Genomic DNA, 13,313 nt, shown 5'->3' on the forward strand with positions numbered 1-13,313 from the left:
CTCTCAAATCAGGGCTGAGAGATGGCTCAGGGGTAGGGTGCCTGCTGTTGAAGAACAATGGCCTGACCTGAATTCAGGTGCTCAGAACTCACGGAAAAGCCAGGGGCCGATGCACAGGCAGAGACAGGTGGCTCTTTGGAGCCCACTGACCATCCATTCTAGCCAAAATGGCAACCCCAGCTCCAGAGAGACCCTGGATCCCTACAAACAAAGAAATAAAGGAACAAAAACCAGTGGAGGGCAATAGAATAAGACATCTTACGTGTGCACACATGGGTTGGTGAGTACTCCTGCATATACGCATTCACACGCATGCGCACACACACACATGGGGGGGCGGATTTTTATTCTGTGTCAGACCCCCCTGAGCATCTTTCCCAGACCCCTTCCAGATTCAAGTTTCCAGGCTGAGGGCTGGGTCAGCTCACTTCAGATTACCAACTGCCAAGAGTCACTGATCTCAGACAGACTTCTAAGGAAACGAAGATACATTCATGGGCTCACGCAAAATCCTTTTTTCTCCCTCATTTCACGAAAGAGAGGGTCGAGGGAGCTGAGGGGACATGAAGGGCCCTTCCACCTCTGTCACAGGTGACAGCAACTGCAACACTAATATTGCCAAACCTGGCGCGAGGAGGGACAAGAGCAACAGCCCAGGATAAAAATCGTGATTGTTGGAGACTAAACGAGTCAGTTAAACAGGATTGAGTTCAGACGTTCGTTCTACATTTGCACCCTTTCCCCCAAATTCTTCTGCTGAACCCCTAACCTTTAGTGTGACAGCTGGAGAAGGGTTTTTGGGGGTCCTTAGTTAGAAGTCATAAGGGTGATGGGCTCTTGTGAAGGACTTGTGCCTAGCAGGAAGCAGCAGCTCTCTCTCTCTCTCTCTCTCTCTCTCTCTCTCTCTCTCTCTCTCTCTCTCTCTCTCTCTCTCTCTCTCTCCTTCTTTCTCTCCCCTCCTCTCCTGACCCAGTCCCTTGCTTACACCAAGAAGGGGTCACATGGTGACAAGGTGGCCTTTGACAGGCCTGGAAGTTCTCACTGCCTAGACCGGGCCCCTGATTCTGGACTTATGTTGTCTAAGGAGATTAGCAGCAGGCCTGATTTCCGTTTCCAGGGAACTTTCTTCTCATCTAAAATGGTTTTCATATAGGGGGAGGCTGCTCACAAAAACACCTGTAACTCTAGCTCCTGAGGATCCAGCGCCCTCTTCTGGTCTCTACAGGCATGCACACGAATGGCGCACGTTCCCAGACACATACATATAAATAAATAAAGCATAAATCTTTTTTAAAAAGAAAAGCTCTGGTTAGAGATAAGGATTGCGTGTAGGAAGAACTGCAGATTCTTAAAGGAAGTAATAGCGGGCGCTGGGGAATGATGGGGGATGGGGGATAGGGAAGGGCGGGGGGAACAAGTGAGAAATAAGGATAATGACACCTACATATAAAAATGTCAGAATAACTTCTATGACTCTGTATACTGACGTAAAATAATTTAAAATCAATGTAGATATTGTGTATGCGCTCATGAAAATGTGTGTGTGTGTGCGTGTCTGGAAGTACAGAAGCTAACATTGAAGTGCCTTCCTTCCCTTTTGCTCTCTGCCTTACATTTTGAAACAGGTTCTCTTACTGAACAGGGAGTTTGTGGAATGAGCTGACTGGCCAGCCAACAGCCTTGGGTCCCACCCACTTGTCTCCTCTGCACGGTGCGAGCTCCAGTTACAGATGTAGGCCATTTCTCGCACAGCTGCCAGAAGTCCCTGCTCAGGCCCTCGTGTTCATACAACAGGCACTTTACCAGCTGTACAGAAAAGCGACTCCCCCAGCGCATACTGGGAAATGTCTTCAAACTGTGTTCATTCGGGATCTAGTACAACTCTATCATGTTCTTACCCAAGTTCTTACACCACAAATGAACGCTCCACAACGTGATCGCCGACTGACAAAATCCTCTTTGAAAAGCACTTTAAAAACAAAGATTTTTATTTCGCCATCAGCCCCTTCCACCGCTCTGTGCTGCGCTGTGGCTCAGGATTAAGACCGCCCCACTGCAAAGACACTTGATTTGAAGGGAATTGCTGTACCCCACTTGCTACCACAGCACTAAGCTTGGCGCATGTCCACAGCAGCTCCCTCAAGCACCTACTCTTCACTTCTTTTAACAATAGGCTTTTTGGCTTCTTAAAAACAAAAGTTATGACAGAGATTGGCAGGCCATTAGGTGCGCACTGATGGGCATTTCAAGAGATTGTGGTTAATCTCGAACACTGAGCAGATCTGAAACAGCTTCTCAAGACACAGACCGTTAACATTTTAAAGTCTTCATCAGATATGGCGCTGTAGTTCTAGAAGGCAGTAGTGGTGTCCAAGAATGGCAGGCAATGAGCTTGTGGTCGAGCTCCTGCCCGTGTCCTGTGCATCTTGGTAGACGGTCGGACTCTGTAAACAGTTACCACAGGAAGGTATTCATTACACTTGAATTTCCCACAAGGCCCCTCCACGTAAATCTCTTTGCAGGTAAGCATCTCATCTTCGAGAGGATGCAGTGGGAAAACTTGCCACAGAAGTTTACCAGCAGGAAGATTCAGTGTGGTTTTCATTGGCTCCCTCTTCTATATCATATTGGCTCCCAAATATTTGTTGGCACCCCCCTTTGCATTGGGCACGATTTCAGGCTCTGAAGACTAAAGAACCCACGAAGTTCCTGCTATGTGTGGCTCCCAGTCTAGCAGGCAGAGACAAATAAACACAGTTCACAGGATTCAGAACAGCAGGTTGCATGTCCTCAGTTCGGGGTGATCATGAAGCGACGAGAGGCTGACACTGGCTACAGAAGCCTATTGCACATCTGTTGGGCGGCTTACATCATCCCTTCCTCCAATACAAGTCTCAGTTCCCTCATCTATACAATAGGAAAGGGTCAAAGTAGATGATTTATTTGGGGCCCTTACTGGTTCTTTATGTTCTTATGAGAACACTGTATACAAAACCAAGAGCAGCTGGTTAGCTACTTTAACATTTTAAAGATTTTTTTTAATTAAAATACCATAAATCTTTAATTATTCCATGCACAATGAATATTTTAAATGTAATCTTATCTTTATCTGTATAGTCACCATCCTTGGCCATATAAGAAATAATTTATTTATTCATAAAAACATATTCATTTTCAATGTTGATTACAAATCCCACCTCATTTGTGGAATGATCCCATCCTCCCTTGATGTGAGTGTCACTCCGTTACTAACCCCTAACACTGGCTTTGTGGTCCTGTGTCATCTTTCAAACCAGCATATTTGTTTATCAGAACATGGGTCAGGAGTTGTTTTGAAGAGAACCCCAAAGGACCCTAGGCTTTCAGGAATCCATAGATACTCCTGGGATGCGAAAGGAACGCTGAAATTTGGTCTCTAAAGGGTACCATACCCTCTGAAAGGGAAAGTGGATATCCACATTTTCACATGGGGACAATGTGAATCACTATTGCAACTTCTGTGGAAGTCGTGTTGGAATGTTATTGCATCATATGTAAGCAAAGTCACTCATCTTTATAACCAATCACTTTTCCCCTAAAGAAGACATAGCGGGAAAACTTAGGGTAAATAAGGCTAGACTCCTGCTTCTTAGCTGGAAGGCATTATGATGCCTCTGATTCTTTTGGAAGACTAATTGCATCCACTGGATTGCTTATGGAGAAATCCAGCTTTTTGGTCAATCCAGTGGCTAAGTAGAACAGGGATTCTATTAATGGAGAAGCTTGTCCTTTATCTGAACTGGATTCCCACTGACACCTTGGAGATTCTTTCTGTGTTTATCTGGTTGCTATGTTTTGGCATTCCCTGCACGTGTTTACAGATTTTATCAGATGGGTTCAACCACTTGGCAGTATCTTTGGAAACCAAGGGATACTTCTTCTTAAGCACTGGAATTTAATGCCTTCCTATTGTCAAGATGCAGCGTTGTTCTCCTCAGAAGTGCCTAATGCGGATACCTAGGCAAAGCCTATTTTGTCCCAGCGGTGACGGAAAAGGAACAAAAAGCAACTTCTTGACTTGGTTACACATTCCCATCAGAACCAGAAGGGTACAGCTCATGTGGAATCTTGAGGACTTTGAAAGTGGCTCTCCACACTTTTCCCTGATAAACAGTCTCTTAAACAGGGCTGTATGGACAAGCTGAGGACATGCCTGGTGGGCCCCAGCTGCACAGATGAGCATCAGAGGAGAGCAAGAGAATCAGGCAACTTTTGGCAACTTGGATCCCAGTTACAGGCAGGTTCTTGTTAGCAAAGGAGATGGGTTTTGATATCTGTGTTTGGCATTGTTTGAACAACACTACCAACAAGAACATAAGCACTTTCCTTGAGGGTAGGCAGGAGGAATAACGAAGGCTTGCTTATGCCGAGTGTCCTTCCAGCAGTGTGACCCTTGTCCCACTCAGCCTCTCCAGAAAGTCCAGTGGGTTGGTCCCAGGAGTGCATCAGGCCTGACTTTGGCTGTGAGGCCCTTAGGAGGTCACCATATGCAATGTGGTCTCCACCCTGGAAGTCCTTGAGTTGCAAAGAAGTCTGTCTTAAGTCCAAACCTCCATGGGCACAATGGCTTCTTTGGTTCCGACAGAAGGCAGCAGGTTTTCCTCAGATAAGAAATAAAATGGGAACTGCACCAAGAAGCCTCGGATCTTTCTCAGTTCTTCCTCGGCACGAATGGGGTCATCTTTTGCCAATATGGGCTTGCTTATGAAGTCCCTCAGCTGCATTAAGTTGTGCACTTCATCATTTGGAAGGCAGCGAAACACCTGTTAAAAGACAAATTAGAAACAGAGTTACTTATTTAAAAGCAAGTACACGGTCCGTATGGAAGAGACTCATTCCGACAGGCAAAAGCTTTGTTTTAGGAAACAATTTTATGCCAAAGCACAGGCTGAAGGGTTACTGTTTACATCTGGGCATAGTGGCACATGCCTGCCTGTGATCTCTAGCACATGGGAGCTGAGGCAGGAGAATCGTAAGTTTAAGACCAGCTGGGTTATGTAGTAAGTCCTGGTTTCAAATAACCAAGCAAACCAACCAACCATAGTTGCTGCTTTTGTTTCTGCTTTGGTTTCTTGAGACAGGGTTTCTCTGTGTAACAGCCCTAGATGTCCTGGAACTAGCTCTGTAGACCAGGCTGGCCTCGAACTCAAAGAAATCCACCTGCCTCTGCCTCCCAAGTACTGGGATTAAAGGCATGCGCCACCACCACCTGAATATAGTTGCTGGGTTTTTTTTTTATGCTACAAAGACACTGTGAGACTTCTTCCCATTTCAAAAGGCCACAGCCACATTCTCGCTCTCTCATTTATAGAGCTCATTAGCCACAGAATAAAGACAAGCTGGCAGTGAGGAATGCATGCTGGGGAGGAAATGCTAAAATGACCATCCCTGAGTTTTACTGGAGATTCCTGTTGGCGAGGTAAATTGCAAGTTTGATTAGTGTTAACAGTCATTAGCATCTAACACTTTGCTGACTGAAATACGGTCCAGATACCACAGCGGTTTACCCTGCATATTTCAGTAGGTGTTGCATAAAAATGAGGACAGGAACCCACAGACTCAGCATCATTCCTGTAGCCAAGAGACATAATTCCACAGGGTCACGTGCAGGTTTATCCCATTGTGACCAAAATGTCTTTTCTCTCTGTTCCTCCCCAATTTCAGGGGCTGAACAGGCAGTACGATGGGTTTGCAACATTCTGTCCCACTAAGAAGATATGTCTGTCCAGAAGGGGCTCTAGGAGACCCGAAGGCGGACACATTCTTACCCAACTTCTCACACAAATGGTCAACAAATTTGACTTTTTCCTGAGGTAACTTATCTACCATCAAACAACACTTAACCCTTTAATAACAGCACGGAAGAAAGGAAGGCTTGGAGAACCAAGCCACCACACACGGGTAAGCAACTGAGGTGGGTTGCGTACCAGTGTGCTCATCTTTGGATCCTATCGATCTATCTTCTCTCTGTCACTAAACACCTTCAAAGGCTGCTTAGTCAGGTGCTCATGATGCTGTTGATGAGAGTCAATCCTATGGTGGACAGGGTGTCACTAAGGCCTCTTCTAAGTGATAACCCAGGGCCTTGGGCATGCTAGCAAGGACCCAACCATTAAGGTACAGCCCTAGCCCTTTGATTGTTGTATTTCAATGTCTACAAAGAGATAGCTTTACAACATTTAGGCACACTGATGATTTTATACTAATAATATTCTATCTGTCTCAGTAAAATTGTGATGAGAATGAATGAAAAAGGGTGGGGGGTGGGGGGTAAGTAAACCTCACCTTGTCATAAATAGTAGCATTCCGAGCTGCTGTCGAAACCCAAATCTCCTTGAAGAATTTGTCACTTACAGGATCCTGAAGGTCCTCACTTGGATCAGAAAGATAGCCAAGGACAAGCCTGAAATACAAGAGCCTTCGAATTGAGTGACGGAGATAGGAAGTTCTCAGCGACAGCAGCAAGGCAGATCACCCACAGAGACAGAGATCTTCCCAAGGGAGGACAAAGAAGCCATGAAACCCATTAAAACCTCCTTTTGTTCTGAAAGAATCCTTGTAATGTGGACCAAGCTGGCCAGACCCTTGACCATTAAGGTTAGCACCCAAACACTGGCCAGAAGGCAATGTGAGGAGCCCTCTCCCAGGATTAGCTCACTAAGGCCCAGCTGTAACCATGCCCATTTTACAGACAAAGGAATTAAAGCAGGACAGACCACAGGAGCCTGTTGTAGCTCCTACAGCTGTAAGAGGTGATGTGACCTTCCATCTCCCCCCCCCCCCCCCCCCCCCCCCCCGCTTCTCCTACACTCCCCACTCACTCAGTCCCCCTCCCTTCTTCTCCCACACTCCCCACTCCCCCCTCCCCCCGCCCCCCCACTTCTCCCACACTCCCCACTCTGTTTTGATCCTACTCGGCCATCCCTTTTATCTTCCTTCCCATTCCTTGGGTCAAGCAAGATGCTCAGCTCTTGGATATAGAAACGAGTAAGAAAAGCACGACTTCTGTTTACATAGTTAAATTTGGGGAATGAGTGAATCGTCAGCCCTGGCAAGAAGAGGTCACTGCAGTTGTCACAAATAGGGTGGGTTCTGAAAGGGGGAGATGGGGGTGGCTGGGTTACCAGCTCCAGATGCAACCCTTTCGGTTTCTGTTGTTCTCATTTTCCCCTTTTATTGACAATAGACTCTTTTCTCTACAATGTATCCTGATTGTAATTCTCCCTCTCCTACTCCTCCCAGCTCCCTCTCCACTTCCCCTCCCCTCCCCTCCCCTCTGGATCCACGCCCCTTCTGTCTCTCATTAGAAAAGAACAAGCTTCTAATAGATAACAACCAAACATGACAAAATAAAATACAGGATAAAGCAAAAGCTGCCACACTGAGTCCAAAGTAGCTGGGATGTTTAAAGACTCAGAACAAGCTCTGCCTGTCCTTCCGAAGCTGGGGAGTCTGCCACTTCCCCACTGTCCTCCTCACCTGTTTTGATAGGGGAGTTCAGCCAATCACATTCTGTTTTTGGGGCAAGCCGCCCTCAGGCTAAAGCCTGCCTATAAACTTAGCAAGCACACTCCCCCCCCCCCCCCCCCCAGTTCTCTTTTCGCCTGGCTCTTGCGACAGGACGCTGTATATTTTGTATCAAGATAGTCTGGGGACTTTTCATTACCAATCGCCCTGCGGCTTCACTATTTTGTTCTTATATCACTTTTATTTTCAACAGGTCCATCTGCCACTAAGAGAATACAGATTCTCTCAAAGAGCATGACTTGGTTACTCTCATATCTGTGATATCTGAGATATCACAGATATCTCATATCTGTGAGTGCCAGACATAGGAAGTCATACGTGAAGGTATCATCTAAACTGATCACATACAATCAAGAGATCATATGTAATAGCAAGAAAACACCAAGCAGAATAAAGATAAGATTCAGAAGCCATATTAAGAAAGCGTAATAACCATCGTTCTTTAAAATGTCTGTAGATAAGAAAGCCTTTCCAGCAGCCGACTACTTCTGGAGACCCTGATTTGGGAGTAAGCACTGGGGCTTACACGAAACTTTTCTCATGTGAACTCAGCAAGCAGCAGAGGTCTCTGCTAACCACAGAACAACTGGAACACGGGCCGTATAAAGACTGGTTTTGGTGTTGGATGAATGAGAGAGGACACCTCACTGATGACATCAGACAGAGGAGCGAGAGGCCCTGGCTTATGGACTGGAATACAACTTCTAAACAGAGGCAGGAGGATGGTAGCAAGTTCAAGAACAGCCTGGTATACACAGTGAATTTCAGGCCACCAGCCTGAGCTACAGAATGAGACTCCTCATATAAATAAATAAATAAATAAATAAATAAATAAATAACAGCTGGATGAGGAGATTCATTCTATTCTGTATATATCTCTAGATCTGGATAGACAGACAGACAGACAGACAGACACACACACACACACACACACAGTAGAGTAGTAGTACTTAGAAACCACGCTGGCCTTGAGGACAATTGGCAGATAGTGGCATTGTCATTTGCCAGGATGGAGGATTCTGTGGGTAGATCCAGTTACTATGCAGAGACTTGGAATTCAGTGCCGAGCCTGTTGATCCATCGTTTAAACACATGTGGTGATACTGAATGGCTATTTTGCTAAAGGGACCTGGAGTGTGGAAGGGCTTGGCTGGAAATACCAACTTTCGAATTGCCCTCATTTATATGCCCATAAAACCATGTTTGTAAAGGGTTTCTCAGAGGAGTGAGTGTAAACCGTGAAGATGGCCCAGTGTAGCTGGAGGGAAGAGGGGCTGGAGAAGAACCAGATGACACAGAATCCGATAACCACGTGGAAAAATATGGCAAGGGGAATTCTGTCAAATTTAGGCAAAACTGACTTCTGTGATCTAAGGATGGAATGTCGCAAACAGAGTCATGTGTATGAACATGTGATTGCCAGTGGGGTCATGATTTTGGATCAGAAGATTGTGGGGTCTCAAGACACAAGTCTTTAGGAGAGGAAATGTCACTGAAAATGTGTCCCTGCAGCAGGTCTTGATCTCATCTGTCTGTCTGTCATCTGTCATCTATCTATCTCTCCCTCCCTCTCCCCCGCTCTGTCTCTGCCTTGCCTCTCTCTCTCCCTTTCCCCACAACCTTCCTTCCTTTCTCCCTCCTTTCCTCTTTCTCTCCCTCTTCCTCCCCTTCCTTCCTTCCTGATGGGACCAGACACCACAAGTTCCTGCTGCTTTGCTTTTCCCAGCATGGTGGCCTTGCGTCCCTTGAACTGTGAGCTAAGATAAACTCTCCTTAGCCTGCTTCTGGTCAGCTATTTGGTCACCCCAACAGGAAAGACAACCAGCCTGGTGACCATGGTTTAGTAATATGGATGCCATTGTGGTGTTATCCTGTCTGGGTGGGCAGCAAATGCAGACTTACGTCATCATTAAAGGTTACAGTTTCTCATCACATATAGCTTATGTAACCAATTATTTTATGATGGACGTTTGCGTCATTTCCAGTATCTTATTAGTATGAGCAAAAATCATAATGATGCAGTTTAGACACCATATGTAACATCAGGTGATTTCCTGCAATCACTAAGAGAAATTCCAGAATGAAAATTCCTGGGTTAAAGAATATTTGAAACCAGGCAGTGGTGGAGAGAGTTCTAGGACAGCCAGGGCTACAAAGACACCATGCCTTTAAAAAAAAAAAAAAAAAGACTATATGGACTTATTCAAGGACAAGCTGTGCTGCACCAAACACTCTCCATGCATTTCCAACAACAACCTGCAAGAGTTCAGTCTGTTTCACAGGTATTAAAGGCAGCCGACTTCCTTCTCATTCTCTGCTTTTCTGCTCCATAAAGTCTCTCTAAAGCAAATGCCAGGGGTATGCTACAATTCTTCAATTTTATAGTCTCAAAAATTCTATTTCTAGTTTAAATAAAGTTTTCTTTTTATTACATGAGAATGACTGTAAGAAAATGACCCCAACAATGTCAGCACACCCCCGGCTAGCTGCTGAGAATTCAAGCAAAATTTTATTGCACAAATCTGAAGAATAGAGAGGCTACGGCAATAAACCAGTTGGAATAGTTCCATAACTTGGGACACATTGAAGAAGTTGAAAACCCAGCACTAGAGGTATTTCCTTGAGTTTATTCTTTAAACAAGAGGGTTGAGATAATGTATCCACCAACTTAAGAGTTAAGGACTGGATTGTAAGAAAGCTATTTAAATAAGTCTCTAACAGGCAACACTGAGTTCTAGGGTACTTTCCCTTCTCCGCATTTAACTACATGAAAATGAGCAACAAAAATACATGAAAAAGTTTGGGTGATCTTCTGAGAAAATGACTTTGACTTTATGCCCATACATATTTGGTATTTAGTCACAAAATTAGGGAGACAGACACTTTACAGAAAATGGTTTCTGTTCTTTCCGCTCGGCACATCTGTCATCTTAAGTGGTTCTGAGCTCACCTGGCAGCCGATGGCTTCTGGTGAGGGATGGTTGTATCTGTGACATTTTGGATACTTCTCTAGGGTTTAATGGGCTGTTTGGCTCATAGTTGTGACAATCACTACAGAACCCTGGTGGTTGATACTGTCTCTGTTTAGAATTGATTTCACGTTGAAATGTGTCTCTGAATTTCTGTTCAAAAACAGCCCAGATGGAAGATGGATTGAAGCTGCAAGCTAAAGTGAGAAAATGGCTGTGCTCTAGGCTACAATGTTTATCTCCAGGGATACTTCCAAAGGAGGGAGGGAAAATTGACATTTTTTTGTGGTGCTTTGTAGCAGATTATCTGTATCTGCCAATGGGATAAAGTTAAAACCATCGTTCAAAAACAACTGTCTTTTTAAGACAGTGTGAAAAATTCCAGGAAAAATAACATACCTGGGAATTAACTTCCCATGAAAGGTTGGGGGTAAGCATAAAGGGGAAAATGAAGTTTTACTAAAGATACATCCTCTGTTATGAAAATCCTAAAACTTCAGTAAAGAACTGGCATGGGGAGACGGCTCAGCTGGTACAGGGCTGCCCTTGCAAGCATAAGGACCTGAGTTCAGTCCCCCAAACACACAGTAGTATGTGCTGGGAACCCTGGTGTTGGAGAGATGAAGATCCCAAGGTCCTGCTGGTCAGTCAGAGAGCCTGGTGTAATTGGTGAGGCTAGTGAGACATGGCTTGCTGGAGCCAGTGTGGCCTAACTGGTGAATTTCTGGCCAGTGAGACCCTGCTTCAAAAAGAAAGATGCACAACATCGAAGGAAGAACACGAAGTTGTCTTCTGACCTCCGCATACATGTATACTCAACAAGCCCTACACATACATGGGCACCTGCACACCCATAAACATGCACACTCATCTGAGAAAGAGAGAGAGAGAGAGAGAGAGAGAGAGGCAGAGAATAAAACACCTTCTAAATTAAGGCACGTGCCTTCTTCTTCAGTAAGATGGCTCAGTACGACAAAGATGTCAGTTGTTAAATGCCACCTGCTACACTGCCAATTAAAAAGAAAAGTATGGACATGACAGAATCTGAGTAAATAGTTCTAAAGTTCATGTGAAAGAATGAATATTTAGAATGACCGAATGTGTTCTAAAAGCATGCTACACTGAGGAAGTCATGTGACCATAATGTAACAGTAAAACTGAGGCCACAAAAATGAAAATGATGTCACACTGGTGTGTAAGAAAACAGACTCTCAATGTGATGCGACAGAAATGGGAGGAGAGTTACACGGACGGCAATGGCAGCGTCATAAAGAAGCGCTGAGCATCAGATAAACTCCTGGATGTGGGTGCACACCTGTCACACCAGCGCTTGGAGGGTGGAGGCAGGGGACCAAAGTCCAAGGTCACCCTAGCTACAAAGTGAGTTCAAGAAAAAAAAAGAAAGAAAAGGAAAAAGAGTCTTTCGGTTCTGTTTTAGCAAGGTATGGTGGCACAACAGCAAATGTTTAAAAACAAGCAGGTAAAACTACGACCTCACCTCACCACACCTTTTGACCTGTTGAGGGAAAGAAAATCAAGAGATGCTGTCTCATTTCCTACACTAAAACAGGCTACTCTGTGAGGCATGGCGGTGCACACTTGAAATCCCACAGCAAAGTGGCTGAGACAAGAAGGCTCTGAGTTCAAGGTAAGTCCCTGTAAAAAATAAGTAAATAAATAAAAAGAAGCTACAAACGTTAAACACAAAATGTAGAACACAAAAAAAAAACTAGGAAAAAACAAAAACTAAATTCCAAAAGTAACTGTTGATCTTAGACTGGAGACATATGTATATGTGTATATATACATATATATATACATATATATATATATATATGTATATATATATATATACATGTATATATATATGTATATATACACATATATATGTATATATATTCAGCAAAAAGGTAAAAGAAAAAATAATAAATTTTGTTAATAATACCTGAATAATTTCACTCTTAATAGAAGAAAAATTGCTCAATCATCTTAAACAAAATAAGAAGTCATTAAAAGAAAGTTAAACATTCTAGAAAAATGGGCAAAGAGCATGAAAAGGCCAGGCAAACTCACAAAAGAGCAAGTATTCTTGACTAATAAACACATTTTAAAAAAATCTTAAAAATCACAAAATAATGAAATTCCACTTGAAATTAAAAATTGGCAAAGATTAACTACTGTAAGAGACACTGACAAAATAGAAGGAACGAGCCCGTTAAATTGTTAGCAACCTAAGAATAAATATGGGGGCAAATGCAGCTTCCTTTCTCTTAGAATTGGCACTATTCTTGCTCACATAAGAAACAAGCAAACAAACAAAAATACCTACCATTTTTACATCAGCAAGAAAGCTGTGTCAAACACAGAAGCATGTTTTTAAGGAATTATGGCACACACACATGAAGTATGATGCAATCATTAAAATGTTACAGAATAACACTGACATGGAAATGCATTGCAGCATTAAATAATAAAGACGACTCAGGGGCCAGGCATGAATCCCAGCACTTGGGAGGCAGAGGCAGGCAGATCTCTGTGAGTTCAAGGCCAGCCTGGTCTACAGAGTGAGTTCCAGGACAGCCAGGGCTGTTACACAGAGAAACCTTGTCTCAAAAAAAAATCAAAAAACAAGCAAAAAGGAAGAAGAAGAAAGAAAGAAAAAGGGAAGAAAGAAAAAAAAGAAAAGAAAAGAAAAGAAAAGAGAGAATATTCTGGGGCTGGCCTAATGACTCAGCTGGCAAAGTTGACTGCCTCCAAATCTGAAGACCTGAATTTGAT

The 13,313-nt window shown here is 43.8% G+C and overlaps 1 protein-coding gene across 4 annotated transcripts in view; it reads right to left on the reverse strand.

The window, feature by feature from the left end:
* Positions 1-1,970: 1,970 nt before the first annotated feature.
* Pld1 (phospholipase D1) overlaps positions 1,971-13,313 on the reverse strand; it is a 206,165-nt gene continuing 194,822 nt past the window's right edge. For all 4 annotated transcript variants that reach the window (XM_087899626.1, XM_087899627.1, XM_048452641.3 and 1 more), the window contains 2 exons: positions 6,325-6,442; positions 1,971-4,802 (listed from right to left, as the gene is read on the reverse strand). In XM_087899626.1, coding sequence (XP_087755752.1) covers positions 4,578-4,802; positions 6,325-6,442 — 343 coding nt within the window. In that variant the 3' untranslated portion in view covers positions 1,971-4,577. The remainder of the gene's footprint in view (positions 4,803-6,324; positions 6,443-13,313) is intronic.

This window comes from Myodes glareolus, chromosome 20, assembly GCF_982192425.1.
Source record: "Myodes glareolus chromosome 20, mMyoGla1.1, whole genome shotgun sequence".
Lineage (NCBI taxonomy): Eukaryota > Metazoa > Chordata > Mammalia > Rodentia > Cricetidae > Myodes > Myodes glareolus.